This window comes from Papilio polytes, unplaced genomic scaffold (genome assembly GCF_000836215.1).
Source record: "Papilio polytes unplaced genomic scaffold, Ppol_1.0 DF822845.1, whole genome shotgun sequence".
Taxonomy (NCBI): Eukaryota; Metazoa; Arthropoda; class Insecta; order Lepidoptera; family Papilionidae; genus Papilio; species Papilio polytes.
In genome coordinates, this window is record NW_013526359.1 from 3252187 (window position 1) to 3273676 (window position 21490).

At 34.1% G+C, this 21490-nt stretch overlaps 2 protein-coding genes across 4 annotated transcripts; both read left to right on the forward strand.

Moving 5' to 3' along the window:
* The first annotated feature begins 227 nt into the window (after positions 1-227).
* On the forward strand, positions 228-7346 carry LOC106105608 (ecto-NOX disulfide-thiol exchanger 2-like). Of its 2 annotated transcripts, none has more exons than XM_013286026.1 (10): positions 228-558; positions 819-1128; positions 1281-1430; positions 1751-2181; positions 2850-2987; positions 3929-4112; positions 5859-5965; positions 6289-6399; positions 6644-6778; positions 6926-7346. In XM_013286026.1, exons 1-10 carry the CDS (start codon positions 310-312, stop codon positions 7271-7273), a joined length of 2163 nt encoding a protein of 720 aa, XP_013141480.1. In that variant the 5' UTR covers positions 228-309; the 3' UTR covers positions 7274-7346. The 2 variants fall into 2 exon arrangements, with proteins under 2 accessions (XP_013141480.1, XP_013141481.1); XM_013286027.1 differs by having other exon boundaries at positions 549-631.
* A 393-nt stretch (positions 7347-7739) lies between these two features.
* On the forward strand, positions 7740-20151 carry LOC106105575 (cathepsin O-like). Of its 2 annotated transcripts, XM_013285973.1 has the most exons (7): positions 7740-8006; positions 8089-8399; positions 14426-14558; positions 17676-17869; positions 18244-18363; positions 19005-19196; positions 20033-20151. In XM_013285973.1, exons 1-6 carry the CDS (start codon positions 7818-7820, stop codon positions 19189-19191), a joined length of 1134 nt encoding a protein of 377 aa, XP_013141427.1. In that variant the 5' UTR covers positions 7740-7817; the 3' UTR covers positions 19192-19196; positions 20033-20151. The 2 variants fall into 2 exon arrangements, with proteins under 2 accessions (XP_013141427.1, XP_013141426.1); XM_013285972.1 differs by lacking the exon at positions 20033-20151 and having other exon boundaries at positions 19005-19883.
* Positions 20152-21490: the final 1339 nt, after the last annotated feature.

The window sequence follows — 21490 nt, forward strand, 5'->3', positions numbered from 1 at the left end:
AATAAATTTAACATCTTTTCGTAAAAAGGATATTGTCAACAAATACATAGTATTTATTAAAATCATATCTATTAGATCAGGTATTTATTACATTTTGTTTTTTATGTTTATTGTTATAGTGGCAAGAATTACATTTTATAATTTTAATCTAAACAAGGCACAAACCATAAATAACAGTAAAATCTTTTTGACCAATGAGTGACGAGTTGAATTGACCAATAGGAAGAACCTGTCATCTGATGTACACGGAATATCGGGTCGTACATTATCGGGCCGTACCAATAATGTACGGCCCAATAATTCGTGTACATGTATTGTACGCCCCGATATTCCGTGTCCAATGGCTCCCAATTATCGGGCCGTACAATACGTGACCGTACATTATTTGTACGGGCCAATAATTCACGACCCGATAATGTACGACCCAATAATGCACGGCCCAATAATCCGTGTACAAACAAAGGGATTTATTTGTACATGGAATATCGGGTCGTACATTATCGGGCCGTACATTATAGGGACCCGACTGACAGGCGTCTTTCTGTCATTGTCAAAAAGGTACATGACATGATCTTTGTAGGTCTATAAAACAAATTGATGTAAACATTTCTTACTGTACAAAACATTGCCTGTAGGTTCACAATTTATAACTATGCAATATTAATAAAAATTAGAATTTATTTAATTATAGCTCCGAAGTCTTAAGTGGCATTACCCAGTGTGTAAAGATTTGCCGAGGCCAACTTACGACTGTACATGTAAATAATTTTAATAGGCACATCGCAACAATAATCAATAATTCGATTATTCCGTTACAGAACAGTAGAATGAACAATTGGGATGAGCAATATGCGATGCATAACGTAATGCAAATGAATTCGATGTTACCACCTGTAATGATTCCTCATAATTTTATGGTACAAGATAATACAATGAATTCTACTATGAAGGCACCTTTAATCGGCCCAGTACTTCCTGTTAACCAAGTGGAGAAGTCTGATATACCAGTTACGCAAGCAGAAGTCCAATGCGTGGAAGCGGAAAGTAGCACACAAAGTTCAAAGCGCCAGTCGCGAGAACATGATCAAGAAAGTAAAGAAAAAAGAGATAGACGAGATCGCAACAGAGGTCAGTATCGGCGCGGAATTGAGGCGAGATGTGGAAACCGCCCAGGCCGCCGGTCATAAAGCAATGCTGCATACGCCCTGGACGGTCTCCGCGCCTTAATTGTGTTTGTTAACATTTGTTCCATTTATAACGAAATATTTCACTTATTACAGACCGAAGACATCGATCTAGATCCCGCGATCGTAATGAACGACGTGATAGAGATGATAGGAGAAGACATTCAAAATGGGACAATGATAGAGACAGATCTAATTCAAGACCGGCTATGTCTGGAATGACAATGGGAAATATGATGATTCCAGGTGAGAAAAAATATAGAATTCCTAAAGCAAAAAGTGTCTTAGTGTTATGGTTATAGTAGATAATTTAAATTGCGTCTGGTCTCATTGAATCAGTCAGAATTAAGTTTATGCAGAATATAAAAAAAATGTAGTTGTCTGTTATATTCCCACATCTTTCTACCAGCTTCATTTAGATGGATGGATCTTTAGAGTTGGAAGTGCTCAATGTATCTCAATTGACATAGATGTAGAGCCAATGAAGTGCCAATAGACTACTTACTTTTGTTTTTTAATTCCATAGGCAAAAGCTACTAGTTGATTTCTATTTTCGTTTGTTCCAGGTACAATGATGGCATACAATAATATGTTGACCCAACAACAAATGCACATGATGCCCGGTTTAAATATAATTAGAATGGTGGATGAATCATGTATAAACCAAGCAATACCAATACATAACCAAATAATCTTTCCATCGGGAGTACTATTACCACCGATTCCTGGTACATCATTGCCACAAAGACGAGAACGTCCTAAAGGATGTCGTACTATAGTTGTAGGCGGTCTACCTAATGTTAAAAGTGATATAGTAATGGAAATATTCAAGCAATTCGGTGATATTCACGTCAAATCGCCGCGGCAAGGCATCGTTCATGTGCGTTTCTCTTCATCAGAAGTAATGGAACAAGCATTATTCTTAACGGGATATAGATTCAAATTTCATGAACAAGCGGACAATGAGGCTACTACACTTTTTATTGATTATGCAATAGTAAGTTATCATACTAATATTATAAATGCGAAAGTTTAGATGGATGGATGGATGTTAGAGTTTGTATCCTTAACGGCTGAACGGACTTCTGTGGAATTTGGTATAGATGTAGAGGATAGTCTGAAAGAACACATAATGTACTCATTTTTGTTTTTTTTTGTAATTCCACGAGGACGGAGTCGCGGGCGAAAGCTAGTTAATATTATAAATCGGAAAATTAAATTAAGAGTGTAGATGGCTGAAGGGTTTAAGCACTTAACTTGTAGTCCTGGATTCGAATCCCATGTATCAATTTTTTTTAATTTCGAATTTTATATGTACATAATTTACCCGATGGTCGTCTGATGAAGGAAATCATGCAAACTGCACTTATATAAGAAATTCCAAGATATGTGTTATGTTAACCTGCAGTGCCCTTATTGGGGACATATACTGGGCTGGTAATAGTTACCATATCATGCTTCATACTAATTATAATAAATGTGAAAGTTTGGATGGATGTTTGTTTGTAGCCTAAACTGCTTACAAATCTCAGTGAAATTTGGCATAGATGTAAAGGATATTCTAGAAGAACACACAGGCTACTAGTTTTTTTAATACCACGCGAATGGAGTCGCGGGCGAAAGCTAGTATTAATATATGTATTTGATTATTGTTTTTTTACTTAGAATAGAGAAGATGAAGCTGAATATGAGAAAGAAGATCGTGAGCAAACAACAGTTCGAGTGGAACAGTTTACAACGACTGCACTCACAGCCATCGCGGAAAAGATTAAAAGTGAGGAAGACTTTGCCACTGCTGCTCCGGTAAGTGTTATAAGAGTCCATTCACACATACCAAGGTGGAGAACAGAGATTTTTATCGCAAATAAAATTGAGCTTTAGAGAATTGGAATAAAGTTTAATTTTGCCTTACATGTCTTTTTTACGTTCTTGATAAAGATGTGTAAAGTAAAATTGAAATTGCTTGTAATAAACCTCTTATCTATACTGATGTTATAAAAAGAAAACATTTGTCTATGTATTTTTGTATGTATTGAAATAACTAAAAAACTACTCAGCCTTAAAAATTCTTTCACTGTTAAAAAGGTAATTTATCTGTGACTAACATAGGCTGTTTTAATATCACGCAGGCGAAGTTGCGAGTAACTGCTAGTTTGCTATAATTTGTTTTACTCTCTGCCTCAATCTGGTTGCATCTAATCCTAATAACTCCAATAAACTATATTGAGTCTTTAATATATTTGTGTGAATCAAATGTTGCCATCTATTAAATATAGTTGTTAATTTTTTTTTTTAAGTTTTTTAAGCTAGCGCTTGACCACGATCCCACCGACTGAGAGTGAAGATTTGGTCGAAAGATGGTACGCGCTAATAAATACGCATTCACTCTTTTCTTGAAGGCCCCCACGTCATATCTGGACGGAAAAACCGACGCTGGCCAAAAAAAAAATTGATTTTTAATTGGGTTATAGCTCCTTTTAAGTATTTATAATCTGTAATCATAAAGTGAACCATGTAATAGTAGTTAAGGGGAGGCTAAAAACCAGCACGGCTTTTAGTGACAAGCTGGAGGCTGTATCAGCTGAGCCTTCTCCTTTTGGAATTTTTATTTGTTTATTTTTGTTACAGTAACTAATATTTTTTGTAAGTGGTGTTCTTTTTTATAATTCTTTTGGTCAATAGTGTTTCATTTTATTTTATTTAATAATGTGAAGTTAACAAAATCCTGATTTTTGTATTTTTAGACCCTAGCTGTGTGGTTGGAACGTGGAGAATGCAACAAGAGGAATGCAAACAACTTTTATTCTTTGATACAAGCGAGTAATAACCAACTTAGGAGGTTGTTTAATGAAAAAATGCAACTGGATGAGGAATTGCAGAATTTAAAGACTTCTTTGAAGGATAGATTTGCACGAGTTCTTTTGCAATGTAGGTTATTTTAAAATTTCAATAGTTTGAGACAAAAAAAAAACATACAGACGAATTGAGTACCTCCTTCTTTTGGGAAGTCGGTCAAAAATATAATCGTAACAAATAATACTTTGGTTGTCTACTGATTCCTGCCAGAATATTCTACTAAATAAACACATACTTATGTTTATGTCAGCAATCACTGGACATTTTTGAATTATCCTTCTATCTACATATAATAAAATTGGAATGTCTGTTTGTAATATAAAAAAAATATTCAGGTTTAGGGAAGATGATGTATTTACGTTGCTGATAATGAAGATGGCATTTAATTTTTTTTTATCTTAAAATTAAGTGGACGAAGTCGCGGGCAACAGCTAACTTTTAATTAAAAAGCTCTACACTTACTCTCTTTAGGGTGAGTTGCATCAAATCGCCGGTTATCGTAAAAGTTATAGTTATAGTTAATAGGGTTACAAGTGCAAAAACATATTCTCACAGAGGTTTTATGTGTTTTTCGTTTTTACAATGGAAACATTTAAACCTGAATGTCACTAAAGTGTCAAGTTGGTGTCAAGAATGACATTTACGTAAATTAAAATGTTTGGAAATTCATGTTTCGCCGTATATATTTATGTATCATACGCATGGTATTTTATAGTGACATAAACTTTTTGCCCACGGAGATGGAGAAAATGGCAAACTCTTGTGAAAATAAACTAGTTTGGGCCATTAATGAAACTGTATTTACTTTACTACTCAAATATGTAGCAAAAATGAAACAATAAAATTATACAAATATAATTGCATCTTATTTATTTTCCATATTATAAATTGTCCTGTCAATGCATATTATAAATTGTCCTTTTATGGAGGACATTTTTTTTAAATAAGGGAAAAGGGACAAGCGCTGTTGCTATGGCCTTAGACACTCGAAATTTGTCCAAACTGAATGATTGGCCAAATTTCGAGTTCCATCTTGGAAATCCATTATTCCCGAGCACGCAAGACTTTATTCTTCTGGATTACGTATAGGATAATAGTAGAGATTTTCTTTTTCCATTACTTTTTCCATTATTTGTACTTTTGAAGATAAGAGCTTGTGACAGTTGACACTACCGAACTGACACTAACCGTAACGCTAATTATAACCGCCCAAAATCGGGCGGTTATGATTAGTGTCATATATGACGTCATTTTGACCAGCGCAAAACTGGTGTAGCGAATATCATGAACATCCGTAGACGTAACCATCGTGAATGTGCTGGTTAAGGTTTATTGTTAGTTAATGTAACTCACCCTTAGTAAATTTTAAGGTTATTCCAAATATTACCGTTACAAATAATTTTAACTTTAACGGTAACCGGCGATATGGTGCAACTCACCCTTAGGCTATTAAATTAAGGGAGCAAATAATTGGGAAAAAACTCGTCATGCGGGAAAGGGACAAAAACTACAAGACAACAACATTAAGGAAGCAAAGTTGCCATGGTAACGGTAGTTATCCAATGTCAAGCTCCTTTGTTGTCATTTGTGCATTTGAATTTTGACATTTGCAATTAAAAATATCACAAATGTAAACAATAAAATAAAGTTTTTTTAATTTCTTGCGGATAAGCCGCACGGGAACAGCTTGCCTTTAATACTTTTGACTGACATTGACAGATGTCATAAGGATGGGGATGTATATGGCAATGATCTAGTGTTGCACCCATTTCTTAACACTAAACTAGATAGTTAAACCTGAAAATATATTTTTTCCAGTCGAGCAGGTTGCTAAAATTCTGACAGCGGCCAAACACCAGAGAGTATCAGACCATTTTACAAAACAACAGCGGCGCAATGTAGAAATGTGGCTCAAAATGACTGAGGTATGTAAAACTAGGGTCGGCAGGTTAGATAAAACAATAGAGGATAGCACAAAAATTAGCAATTAACTATTCATAATGTTGAAGACGAACCTTGTGAAAGATTTATCAAGTACAAATGTCATAAGTTTTTCCGATGTCGTTACGAATACTTTGTCGCAAATTTTCGTGCCCGGTCCTTTCATAATTTTCATCCAAGAAATTTTCATTAAAATACTCTCTTTTTTTTAAAGTCTGACAAATGTTTGAGTTTTAAAACTGCACAAATCTTTACCTTAAAAATGTTTTACTTATGTTTTTAATAATCTATATTTGAACTCTTCCAGGAAGTAGAAAATATCAAAGAGGAGTTTAAAACTGTGTTCGAGGATGACGATGGAGACAGAGCGGGCTCAAACAAATCTATGGTTTCTCAGGAAAAATACGATAAATTAAAGGTGAGAACTAGTTAATTATATTATCAAAACTGTACTTTTTGCTTATATTAAACTAGCTTTCGCCCGCGACTCCGTCCGCATAGAATTAAAATAAACAAAAGCGAGTAGCCTATGTGTGCTATGTATACGTATATACCGAGTTTTATAGAAATCCGTTTCTCCGTTTAGACTACAAACTCTAACAAAAATCCATCTATCAATCTAAACTTTCGTATTATATTTAAAATAAAGTAATTTTTGGCAGACAGAGAATGAAAATCTGACATATGAATTAGAAGGCTACAAAAACGAAGCATTCTTGGCCAAAGATGAAGCAGAGAGGAAATTTGAAAAATTCAAAGCGCATTTCATCGCTCAACAAGCGATGCAAAATCAAAAGGTATTTCCATAGTCAATCTTAGCTTTTATTATAAATAAAAACATAACCATTGCACGTTCGTTTGCTATTATTTGTGAAATGAAAAAATAAAATAGAATCTATGGTCACTAATACTCTATGAAATTCAACATTTTTTTTTAATTGCAGGTGTTCCCACCACTACCAAATTTTAGACCAGATATTCCAGAAGTATTAAAAGCACCTCCTCCTACAATAGAGGACAAAGTCATCACCTCTTCACCTACACCTACAGATGCGAAACTCATCAGTATTCTTACAGCGTTCCTTATGGTACATCCATTAGGTGCCACCCTTGACTATCTCGTGTCATATGTGAAGTCTATGACACCCAATGTCACCCAGGCGACTGTGCTCCAAATTCTACAGAAGTATACTGATGTGTTCCAATGCAAGACATCCGGAGTTGGTGCAACCATAGAGCACAGATGGAGTTTTATTACATTCGATGTTATGAAAACTGTTAAATCATCCTAAAAATGCGTTGTTAATTAATTAATTTACATATTGTAAATATTGGCCATGTGAAATAAAATTAAAGTAATGTTAAGGTGTATTTTCAATGCTTTTTTTATTTGGTTGTTACATTCTTATTAACTCCTTAAATCGCTAATGTTATTTTAACATTAAAATTGAACAGGATAATAGTGATTACTGCTAGTAAGAAATAAACTGCATGAAAGTTTGGATGATGGCGTAAGAAGGGTTGGATGTCGTAGAATGGTTTGATGTGGAGGACGAAAATCAGGTGGCTTAACTCCAAAGCAGGATAAAATAAGGACACGAACATAAGATAATAGTAAAATATTGATTTGAAAGAAAAAATACTTTTTGGAAACAATACTCTAATATTTACTCTCTGTTCGTGGCTCAATCTTTGTTCAAGATTTGATTTGACTTTGACAGTTGTGTTTGAATGACGTTAATTGTCATTTGTCAAAACACATTGTTTCTTTCATGTGCCTTGAGCAGACGTCTTTTGATTTAAAGTATTTTAATATTTATTCAACTTGTTTTAAAAATGAAAAAATGGTGGAATTGGATCTTGGGAATTGCATTATTTTGCTTACTATTTATTGCGATACCTTTAACATTTAGTGGTGATGAGAATGAAAAATTAAAACCCATGTTCGATAATTATATTCAAAAGTTTAATAAAACTTATAAAGACAATCCAGAGGAATACGAAGCGAGGTTTAAATATTTTGTGGTAAGATATTAAAATGCTATTAATTATTCATTAAGTTCTTTATATTGCACAATATAAACTAAAGTTTTAAAAACTTTTTAAGGCGTCAGTTCGTGAAATAGAACTTCTAAATTCAGAGTCTAGAGGTCCCGAACAGCACAGAGCTAGATATGGTCTGACTAAGCTGTCAGATATGTCTAAAGCAGAATATCGAGACGTCCATTTATCTGATGAAAAGCCACATAAAAGGAAAGATAGACAAAACAAGACATACAATAAAAAGAAGAATAAAACAAGCAACGTATTTGATATAGATGATGCAGAGAGTGATAATTCGTCTGGAAATTCACCTCATAACAATATTTATATTATTATCAGAAAGAAACGAGCTACTTTGCCATTAAAAGTAGATTGGTAAGTTATAGTCTATTACATTGTTTATTCAGGCTGTACAATTCAAATATAATCTATATGGGTAGGAACTATCTTAACTAACAGCTTATGACTGTCTGTGGTTTAAAACATAGCCTATGTTACTTGTTGATAATTAAACTTTGTAATGGTGAAAGAATTTTTGGAATTGGCCCAGAATTTTTTGAGTTTATTTGGTACATACAATTTTACAAATTTGACCTATTTATAGTATTATATATTGCAAGGGCAAGGTGTAACACTATGCTACCATGTTAAGTAATCATTCACCCTGAAGAAGGGCACTCAATGGATCGGAAAGTAGTCAATGCCAATATGAGTTTTAATGTCTTGACAAAAGACTTCATTGTTCTTTTTTAAAGGGATTAGACAAGAAGCTTCAACTTGATACTATAAATGTAAACTTTTTTTTTGTAAAACAAAATCAAAACGCTTTCCGAAGTGGTAGTAATGTTAGATGTATTAATAATTATAATAATGATCAGATAGCAGCAACCATTCAAGTCGAGGTTCGGCCCTCTCGGGCGCCCTTGAATCGGAATGCTAAACGCGTATTGAGTGACAGCCAAGCCGAGGTCCCCTCTCGGGGACCCTTGTCACTCCATGGAGCGACCACCGAAGCGATCTAAGAGCTCAGTGGCCTCCCAATCCGGTAATAATAACGAAGTAACGGCCCGAGCCGAGGCTCCTGAGGGAGCCCTCAAGCCTAGTTACTCATAAAAGAGGTTTAGGCTAAGCGCCATCCGCACTGGGCCACCTCAAGCCCAGTGAATCTGTAAATGCCTCTTCAAGGCAAACAGTGACAAATCAGTCACAAAAAAAAATCAAAATCAAAATACATTCTTTTCTTAACATTTTTTGAACCTTAGTTACAAAGGATTTTCTAAAAATAATTAGGAGTTTTAAAATAATCAATGAGTTTGCTTCAATGGTTTCAAATAGTTAGTTAATTTTTTATTTAGATTTACTTAGAGTTAATGTAATCTTCATGATCATATGCAAATAAACTTTGAATGTTCAGCTTTCAAAAATTACAAATCATTTATTATAAAAATATCTTAATGTACTTCAAGAGCTATAATTATCTAATTTTTATCTATGCAAATATACATACAATTTGCTGAATTTTCACATACACGAAGTTTTAGTAATAACTTATAAATAACATAAAACTAAAGTTATAATATCAAATCTGAATTTTTTTTTTTTCACTTAAAACCAATGCATTAAAGCTTACTCTATTCATCCATTTGTCCATCCATCAAAACAAAAGAAAGATTTGAAAATATAGTTTTTTCACGTCTGATAAAAATTACATTATGTTGCAAAATTTGCATGTTGTGTTTTACCATTTTTATCTTTTTATATTTACCTAATTGGTCAAGAAAATTGATAGTATGACATTGAACCACACTTATCTTAATTATTAAAGCATGTAGCTTTTATATGCCATATTTATTTTTTTTGCACATGGCATTTTTTTTTAATTCAAGCAATCTATACTATAGTGTGTCTAAATAATTTAGATTAGTTTGACAATTCATTTCAAATTTAGTAGGGATGGGTTGTGTAAAATCAGTCATGAATCTTATCGATTTTCGAATTTTCTCTTATAGAAGTTGGAATCGATAGATTTAAGTTAAAACTTATGAATTTAAAAAAAACACTGTTTTCTCAAATTAATAATGACCATAACAAATAATGAGAGTAAATAAATGTTTATTACTACTACAGCCGTACGTAATCGAATTGGATTTCGCTATTATTTCTGTCATCGCTAAATTCTCTACGCTATAATCAATACTAGAATTGTCCTATAAATTAGTTAATAAGGAAGTAATAATTTTTGTCGAGTTCGATAATTATTTCAACCGAATATCGATAGTTCCAAATTGTGCGCTATGCGTGTTTGTTTCGTCACTACGATAGCTGTCTATTAAGTATGGCATTTGCCTTCATAGAAATTGAATTCGATACTTCATATACGTCATTTATCAAACTAATCTATTTTATTTAGACAAACTATAATTTATCTCCTTACGTTAGTAAGTAATATTAATTACAAATGCCAAAGTTTATATAGATGGATGTTTGTTAGAGTTTGTAGCTTAAATGCCAGAACAGATCAGGATAAAATTTGTCATAGATGTTGTAGTTTGGAAGAACAGATAGGCTACTTTTTTTTTAATTCCACATGAACGGAGTCGCATACTATAGCTAGTTCTTAATATTATAAAGAGGAATGATTTTGATTACGTAAATACGTAAGTTACGATTAAAATTAAATAGAGCGTCGGTGGCTCAGTGGTTTAAGCACTTGACTTGTAATCTACAGGTCTTGGGTTCGAATCCCGCCGCCATGTACCAATGTGATTTTCGAATTTTTATATGTACATAATTTACCCGTCGTTCTTACGGTGAAGGAAAACATCGTGATGCTTGCACATATCAGCGATTCAAAGATATGTGTGAAGTCAACCAACCCGCACTTGGCCAGCGTGGTTGACTATGGCCTAGTCACCCTAACTTTAGGGTAGGCTCCGAGCCCCTCGGTGGGGACGTATAGTGAGCTGGTGATGATGATGATGACTACTGGATCTATTATAAAGAATCTTTTACTATTAAAAAGCCATACTATTTGAGTGAGATAGCTTATATTCAATACTAGATTTATTTTTAATTCCGCTCTGACGAAGTCTCGAGCAAAAGTTAGTACAATATAAGAAGTTTTTAAGTGATTTATTTGCAATTTCATATCGAAAATATTTTTTTTTAATAAATTACAATATTCAAAGTCATGCAATGGAAGGATAAAACGTTTCTTTTTACTTTATTAGTGAATACAGATAAATAAATGTTTTTATTCTTTTATAAAAAGCCAGTGTTTCTTCAATATCGCTTTCTGACTTCATCAATTCATCCATTTACGGAGTTTATCACTAGTAATAAAGACACGCATTTAATATGTTGAATAATTAACTATTATATGTTTTTGTATCAGTGTTTCCGCAGTGGAAACGCACTGTGTACTGTGTGACATTACACTAGCGACCCTCCCCGGTTTTGCTTATTTGCAAGGACGTATTTCTCTTCTGTTATATGATAACCGTAATTAAATTTCTTGTATGGCTTAATTGAAGAAGAAAAATAATTTTCTCTTTAACCGACTTCTCAAAAGAATCCGTGATCCATCCGTCATGGATTTCTGTGTAGCCATTTTGGAGATATAGTAATAAACATCCATCCAATTTTTCATCTATATCTTCTATACATATAATAAAATTGTAGTGTCTGTTTGTAATATCAAAAGAAAAATTCCTGATTACGGGAAGATGATGTATTTGCGTTGCTGATAACGAGAAAAGTTTTTATTTTTTTTCTATCTATCTGTCTGTCTGTTCGCAAGCCACGTTTGTTCGGAGTAATCTCCAAAACGGCTGGGCTGATTTCACCCGGAGTTTCACTGGAGGATACCTGACATGGATAAGCATGTTATAGGCTACTTTTATTTAATTCCACGCTGACATAAAGACGTAATTGGTGGTCCAAATTTGCGCTAACGAAGTTTGCGGGAGGAGAGATGGATGGATTGCGTAAAAGGTGACATGTTCAAAAAGGGTGTGATGACTGAGATGACGTATGATAGAGTTATGTGGAGGACAAAAACCTGTTGCGCCGACCCTACGGGTGAAGGGTGAAGATGATGATGGTGATGAAGTTTGCGGGCGAAATCTCGTTTATAATAAGCATGAAGTGCGTTTAATAACATTTCAATTCTTTATCATTAGTATATTAATTTTATTGCACAATTGTTTACAATAATGCATTTTTATGCAATGCACTTAAACTAATTAAGTAAATGACCAGTTTTCAACATATTACATAAGGCAATCAAGGTAAGTAAACCAGTTTTGGTCGTAGGTTCTAAATTGAATTTATATATTTAAGCGTTTGTCTTTACAAAACAAACTCGGATATTCGTTAATAAAAAAATATTATTAAATCGCTGTTCCCGTGCGGCTTAGCATGACTACAAAACATTTTTTTATATTGTAAGGTGGCAAACGAGCAAACAGCCACATGAATCCTCCAAAATTGCGAAGCGACCGCTGCCCATAGACATTCGCAATAGCGGTACTTTGTCTACTCTTAATCGACGGAGGAGGAGACGCACATAAACAGGGATATTTCCTCTTCCTATGCGTCTCCTCCAATGTCAAATCCTTGTTCCCTTTCCATCCTCTTCTTATGAGCGAAGGATGGGATTGAAAAGGGACTAAATGGGCCTCGGGCACCATACTCATCGGACCAATCGCGGATTTGCTACACGGGTCGAGCCTGCCCACTCGTGCGAAGATTTTAAAGCGGGCTCTACTACTGCCTCATTAATTATTGTTTACATTTCGTAAAATTTTTAAATGCAAAAATATAAATAGTTAAATGACAATGAAGACCTTTCCTTTGACTAAAGATTACCATGGCAATCTAAGCAAGATTTTTTCTTTGCAATTGGCTTGTAGTATTTGTCCCTTTTGTTAATTCCTATAAGCAAAACTTAACTCTGTACCTTTTAAGTCTTTTGATATATTTGTTTGTAGGTTTCCTATAAGATACAAAAAAACCTAAACTAAAAAGGCATAGTAATAATAACATTTTTATGCTAATTTGTAGGTGAAAAAATTCCATAATTACAAACATGTTTGGACTAAAGGCAAATTAAGTTTAAGCAAGGATTAACTTTGAGAATGGAATTTCTTATACACCTAGGACAAGCTCGCATACCACGAATTATAAGCTAAGTTGCAATCCAATAACTTCAAGTTATATCGTCCGATTGACCGTGTGACCTGAATAACTTGTCATTTATTCTTTAAGAACCTTAAGCTTGTAAATCTCTATGAAGAATTCTTTATAATATAGAACAAAGATATTAACTAAACCGACTATAGACTATAGAGTTCTATATGCTCTATCTATATCTATACTGATGTTATAAAGAGTAATGGTTTGTATTTTTGACCGACTTCCCAAAAGAAGGAGGTTTCGTCTGTATTTATATTTTTTTGCGTGGTATAGCATATCTCCGGCCCCGAAGGACCGATTTTGAAAATTCTTTTTTTTATTTTTCTACGTATTGAAATAACTCAAAAATTGGACTGAAAATTAATTAAAAACGGCTCAACTCACGCTTTTTTCTCCGGTGACGGCACCGACTAGTTTCGGATCCTTCGGGGATCCTTCTTCAGGGCGAGTATTATTTAACTTTTGTTCGCGGTCGCGTCGTAGTCGGTGCCGTCACCGGAGGAAAAAAGCGTGAGTTGAGCCGTTTTTAATTAATTTTCGCTTGAAGTAATGTCTCACGATAGTTTAAACAATTTAATTAGTATTGGACTGGTTTCAAAAATTCTGTCACCATTAAAAAGCTACGTTATCCCTTTGTAACATAGGCCAGATTATTACTTTTTTTAATTACAAGCGGGCAAAGTCGCAAGTAACACCTTGTCTTACACAAACTGACAGTTTTAACTGTACTCGAACTGTTGGACTGTATTTTTTTTATAACATAAGGTGGCAAACGAGCAAGCGGCCACTAGAAACCGCCACAATGGCGCAGCGACCGCTGCCCATAGACATCCGTAATTGCAAATGCGTTGCCTACCCATATCCGACGGCGGAGGAGACGCTCATAAAGGGGATATTTCCCCTTCCTATGCATCTCCTCCACTGTCAAATCCACTTCCTCTACCCATCCTCTTCTTTAAAAAAAAGGTGGTAAAGAGAAAGGGACTAAAATTAGGTCTCCGGCACCACACTCACCAGACGAAACATGGAATTGCTTCCATTTCACGCCTGTCCTGTGTGGTAGTGGTATTACACCGGGCGTGCCGGCCCTGCAGTGCTAAGATGTTAAAGCGGGCACTACCACTATAAAACTGTATGACCAATGAAAGCTTTTTCATCCATAAAGTGTGGTATTTCACGCCCTGAGTTCCGTGTTATTTTTTTAGGAGGGACAAAGGTGTGGTTGGACCTGTAAGGGATCAAGGTCTGTGTGGAGCGTGCTGGGCGTTCAGTACGGTGGGTGTTATGGAGTCAATGGCGGCCATGTCGACAGGGAAATTGCAGTCTCTTAGTGTACAGGTAAGGAATTAATAACGCAATTTAGCAGGTCCCACCACTAGCTGGTAGAGGCTCAGAAAGCTTAAAATGACGTCACTGTCAAATAAGGGAACAAAATCCGATATTTCCATCGCTATTATACGTTGGATTGTTATCAGACAATTTACAATTTGGTGGGACAGGCTCTAAATTTAATTCAATGATATGTCCCTACCCACCACCCATGGCCCCACCCTTAATTCATACAAGTTATCTTCTATTAATTTGTACAAGTGGACATTTAGCCAAGAAAGATGAAATAATAAGTTGTACCAAGGGATTCTAAGCTACTCTAAATTAGAATATATTTGACCAGCGGTTGGCAAACTAAACCGAAAAGGCAAATATAACATTACAAAAATTAAGAGCCAAATCCACTTCTTTATTGTACTTTTATTACACTAAATTAAATTAATTTATTTTCAAAGTCAATAAATAATTATTAATGTGAACATTTGGAAATGTTTCCAAAGAATGTTTGAAAGGAGTGGATTCAGATATGACGGCTGATAGAGATGTATAGAAGAGCAGCACATACTGTGCCGACCCTCCATAAGGTGTAAGGGCAAGTTGATGATGATGAACATTTGGAAATGTTTGTGTACCTTAAATATCGGTGAAGCATTTTAGAATAAAATGGTTATAATGTAAGGGGAATTTACCTGCGAAAAACTTACCTTGCCAGCCGTCCAAATCATACTAATATTATATATACGAAAGTTCAGATGGATGCATGGATGTTTGTTAGAGTTTGTAGCCTAAACAGCTGAACAGATTTCGATTAAATTTGGTATAGATGTAGAGGATAGTCTGGAAGAATACATAGGCTATTCACTTTCTTTTATTTTAATACCACGCGGACGGAGTTGCGGGCGAAAGCTAGTACAAATGTAATATAAAAAAAAACATGTACGCAAAATCTATTCTATGAATGCAAATTATTGGATACTTAAGGTAATTTATTACATGTGTGATTTCAGCCAGTGTTAAATTATAAAAAATATGATATCTAATATTAATCAATAATTTGTTTGAACTTTAGAAGTTAAATTGATTGCACTTTGTGCAAAAACAAAAGGCTATCAAACAGGTTTTGAAAAAAAACTTCATCGGACTTAATTCTTTGAGCATTTTGTTCAAAATTTTGAGATGATAATATCTCATATCCGTATATTATTAAAAAAAGCAAAAAAATATATACAGACGAATTAAGCATCTTTTGGGAAGACGGTCAAGAAATGAAAATATAGAATGTAGTAGGTTTTTGCATTTACAACACACACTGATTTAAGGCAAGTTGGAGATTTTAAATTCATTTGTACTAATTTAATCTTACGGGATTTTAAAATGTGACCAACCGGTGATTTTGGTGGCTACTTTTTTGGTCTGGGTTTAGGTAGCACATTTTGGCAAAGACCTTTTTAGATCCAATTTCCACTAATCCTACAACCGTCTTAATATAGTGCGTCTCCTACGAATGTCACGTAATCGTGTAAATCAGCACTGATCCGTTTCACTAAATCACATAGTCTTGTACGATTGAGCTTCCGCTCACCAATAAAGTAGCAGCTCACGGCTCAACGCATTTATTATTGTGGAAGCTGACGAGCCGTGAGCCCGACGAGTCGTAACTTTGGCATATTATACATTTATGCAGATATAAATTGATCTGAATTGTGAGCCAGTTCACTCAACATGCGATCTGTGAATTTTGAATAGTAGATAATAATTATAAATTAAATTCATAATTGACGAACAATAATTTGTTGAGTTTTTCCCAAGGCTTTGTCGCGATAGCATTGACTCAGAAAGCACGCGTCGCGCGGTTAATGCCCAAGTGAAAATGGGTATTAACAATAACGAGTTTTGAATAGCAGGCGTAGTGCATTCGTTGACCGGTTTTAAGATTTTGTGCAGTTTTGATTGGTTTTTTGAAACTGGCACCTTCGAAGTCAATTTTTTTCTTTGCTTGTTTACATTTTAAGTACCTTATTGTGTGCCATTGAACCAAAGTTGCTTCAAAATTTACATAACTGTGCTGTTTTTAATTACTAAAGTATATATAGTATTATATATGGTTATTTTAATTAAATTACTAGTTTTCTATGCTAATATCATAAAGAGGAAATATTTGTATTTCTGTATGCATTGAAAAAACTCAAAAACTACTGGGCCGATTTCAAAAATTCTTTTACCAATAAACAACTTTTTGTGCTTATTAGGAACTAAGGGAGTCCCTTACTGTAAATGTTTGTTATTTAAACTATAGTATTTTTTTTTAAATCGTAATTGAAGGTAAATTTAAGTGTAGTAAAAAGTAAATTTCTTCTCGTTTTGATAAATGAAAACTCGATTTAATGTAGGTCAGTTGATAATTTTTGCAAAACAAGTGTGATATACGTGAATCCATTTATATTACTTTTAAATAAAAATACAACAAGAATATATTTGTGATTTGATCTGTCTAAATATTTGAATTTAATTTGCATTAGTTAATAGCGAACAGGTAATATTTATCTCATGAACTTAGAAAAATGTGGTTTATACCACGAGACCATTTATTACACGAGATAAATCTAAACATTTTATTTCAGGCTAGCTGTTCCAATGCGGCTTCATCCGCATGAAATGTCGAAATTCAAATGCACAAATGACAATTGCTTCCTTTATGTTAGCAGTAACATATGGTCTTTTTCCCACGTTAGGATTTTTATCTAAAATATTTACCCCCTAAGTTTAATGGCGTGAAGCCTAAAGCGTGACGTAAGTGTAGGGCTTATTATTAAAAAAAAGAACTATTCAAAAATATGCCGTGATTGCTGACATCTTAGGCAACAAAGAAGTGTGTGTTTACGCTTTATTATAATAGTATAGACAAATATTCCTTGATGAAGTTAATAGCGTCAGGTCAATTAATTATCAATACACTGCTCTTTAGCCTGATATAAAAAGTGTCAACGGTTTCAATGAGGATAGGACACGGTTGGGTCATCGCCCAGGGCTATGAATTACACAATCTTACAAATTTCTTAACCTCTCCAAAGCTGGCTAAAATCACAGGGCGTTAGTGCCACTAAATAGGGTACCTTATGTTTTCAGGAAGCGATAGATTGCGCTGGATTGGGTAACAGTGGGTGCGAGGGTGGTGATATCTGTCTGTTACTGGACTGGCTGATGATGACGGACACGCCAGTGCTGGCCGACAAGGAGTACCCCCTGAAGTTGCGTGATGGCATGTGTAAGGCTAATTCCACTGCGACTGGTGTGCGAGTTGATAGCTTCACTTGTAACGAGTAAGTTGGATTTATTTGTCGAGTACCAAGTAATTTGATAGCTAATATACTTTATCAATTAATATTGTAACTAGCGTTTAACTTAAATACTCAGAACCACTCATCTCGCCAAAATGGCGCGCTATTCAATACGTCTGAATGACATTGACAGCTGTCAAATAGGGACGGACGTCTATGCCGATAATCTAGTGTTGCGCCTTACAAATAAACGCGGTATACAGTTATTATATTTAAAAGTCTGTGAATTACCACTAATTTAGACTCCACCGCTATCTGTTACCTCCTGGCGAATTCCCTTGTGTTCTTTTCATATTCAATCTATAATAAGTTGGACTACGGCTCCACGGATGTTAAAAGGGTGTTATAAATTCCAGTTTTGTGGACACGGAGGATAAGATACTAGATATGATAGCGACGCACGGCCCGGTGACTGTGGCTGTCAACGCGCTCACCTGGCAGAACTATCTAGGAGGAGTTATACAGTATCATTGCAGGTATACCACTATTTACATTTCTTTCACCCGCGACTCCTCCGTGGAATTAAAAAAATAGTGAGTAGCCTATGTGTTCTTCCAGACTATCCGCTACATCTATACCAAATTTCATCGAGATCTATTCAGCAGTTTAGGCTACAAACTCTAACAAACATCCATCTAAACTTTCGCATTTATAATATTAGTTAAATGGCAAACGAGCAAGCGGCCACCTTAATTCACCGAAATGGAAAGCGACCGCTGTCCATAAACATCCGCAATTGCAGATTAGTTGCCTACCCTTTATTGACGGAGGAGGAGACGCACATAAAGAGCATCTCCTTCCCATGCGTCTCCTCCACCGTCAAATCTTTTCCTTCCCATCCTTTCCTCTTAAGAAAAAGGTGGGAAGGAAAAGGGACTAAAATTAGGCCTCTGGCACCACACTCATCAGACTACGCGGAATTGCTTCCACTTCACACCTGCCTTCTGTATGGTCGTGGTATGGGGGGCGGGGGTGAGCAGACTCATTAGTGAGAAAATGTTAAAGCGGGCTCTACCACTGTTAAAATCATACCAATATATATTAAGTTATAATTTTTAACATGTATGTACGAGACAGTGGGATACATATTAAATTCTTTAACTGTATTTTTTTTCAGCGGCGAGCCTCGTGATCTAAACCACGCTGTACAATTAATAGGTTACGATTTATCGGCGGATGTCCCACATTATATTGTAAAAAACTCTTGGGGCCAAGAGTTTGGCAATGCTGGCTATTTGAATTTGGCTATTGGCACCAATGTTTGCGGATTGGCAAACGAAGTGGCGTCAGTTGATATCAAATAATCTAAGTATGAAATAAGACTTTAATCCGTTCATATAATTCTGCATTAATGTTAAAAATATGGCAACCCTATATGAAATATGGCAACCCTATATGAAATATAGCAACCCTATATGAAATGTGGCAACCCTATGTGTTAGGTCCTCAATTCGATAGCGTCCAGTGTCACCAACAACTAACTAAAAAAATCTACTGAACTAGTTTAAAGAGAAGTACGTGAGATTTTGATTATAGTATGTTGGTAACACTTAGCCTATAAAAAAAACTCCAACGAATTAAGGGTTAAGGCATCTAGAATGAAACATTTATTATGAAGCTATTTCTCAAATATTAAACAATGTTAAGACTTTCCCTGTCATCTATTACAAGGAAAGGATGAGAAGGGAAAGAGAATGAATGGGACGCATAGATAAGGGAAATATTTCCATGCATCCCGTCCTTTGTTGATTAAAGACCCATTTGCAAATCCAGATATGGGCAATGGTGGCTTCGCTATTTTGGCGAATTCAGCCGCTTGCTCGCTTTTTATTCAGTAGTTAATAAAACAAAGTCTACCCGTCTTTGAGTGCTTACAAGTTTAAAACAATGCAATTTATATATAGTAATTCAAGAGGAAGGTTTATCTATACTAATATAAAGAGGATAGATTTGTAATGTTGTATGTATTGAAATAACTCAAAAAGTACTGGGCCGATTTTAAAAAATATAGGCCATATTTTTTACTATTCTTTTAATTTCAAGCGGGCAAAGTCGTGAGCAATAGCTAGTGTATAAAATAGTAGAGAAATACAAATAATTTTAGAGGTTTCCTAATATCATAATGAACACATTTTCGTGTCATTGGACCGGTGCGAATTTGAGGTGGGTTGCTAGTATACAAAAGGTAGGTTTTAATTTTTATTTTCATTGTAAAAGCAGACTTATTTTGTATTGTCTCTTGGGGCCTGTCCCACAAAATTATAATATGTCTGATGACAATTCAACGTGTAAAATATGTATAAATATCGGATTTTGTGACCTTATCAGACAGTGACGTCATTGTCAGCTGTCTGTATCAGCCATTGGTGGGACAGGCCCTAAGTGTTGTTAAATATGCTTCTTAAACTTTGTAGATTTTTTGTAATATAAAGTTTAGTTTGTGATGAATATAAAAAAATAATATAATTAAATTCAGTTATAAGTATTAAAAAATCACAACAATTTTAATTAAATTAAATAAATTCAATTTTGTATATTCCGGTCTCGAAATATTTTGTTATTCATAATAAAATTGTGTGTTCAAAGTGCCTTAAAATAATAAGAATGCTCATTAAACGATAATTAAGAATATTTAAGTAATAATTGTGTGTGATTAGACTAATTTTTAGCTCTCTATGCATGTTTTTTTTTGGAAATAATCAAATTGAATATGTTTTAGAGGTTATGTTAAGACGTTTATTTTTTAAATGTCCTTATTGTTATGAAAACATTTTATTATAAGCGTTATATTGTCAAAAATCTACTTTGTAGTATTTTTGAAAAATGAAGTTCTCTATGTACTGAATAAAGCAGGGGTCTCAATATTGCAATTTTATATTTCTTAAAAATTGAAAAATTAAACCGTCCATTTCTAGAAATTTTACAAAATTCATTATATTCAGTAGTTTAAAAGAACATTATTCGAATATTGAATAAATAAATATGTTGGCGTCTGAACGCATTTTATGTTTATTTAGTAATAAGAAATCCTCTCAAACTCGAATTAATTTTTCTTGCCATTTTTTTTAAACAAACTTTAATAAATCATAGACAATAATAATCATCCCAATACTTTAGTTATTTTGTGAAAAATAAACTTACTTGTATGTTGTTTTTGAAAACTGAAGTTACATTATGTTAAGATAAAAAAATAATCGAAATTTAATTTTAAGTTTTATCATAAATTGAATAATTTGACTATGTAGTCATTAAAACATTTTTAAATTTAATAACTTGATTGTTAAAACATTCCTTAGTAAAATATAGTAAAACGATTGTGTAAAATTATCACACTTTTTACTTTTATAGTCTGTTATAGTTTGACATAATACATAATCTGTAAAAATTTCGAATATTTTGTTCTTTACTTGGTAAATAATATTTAAGTGCCATTTTCTAGTTACATAACAGTCAGTCGTGTTTTTTATGCTTTTAAATAAATTGTTTATAATATTTTTGTTTTTTTTTAACCTGATCACATTTTTTTAAAGTACGTCATAGATTAAGTTATTTCGAGTCTTCACTTGCGCGCGCTTTTAAATGTCAAAAGTTTATCTATGTTCG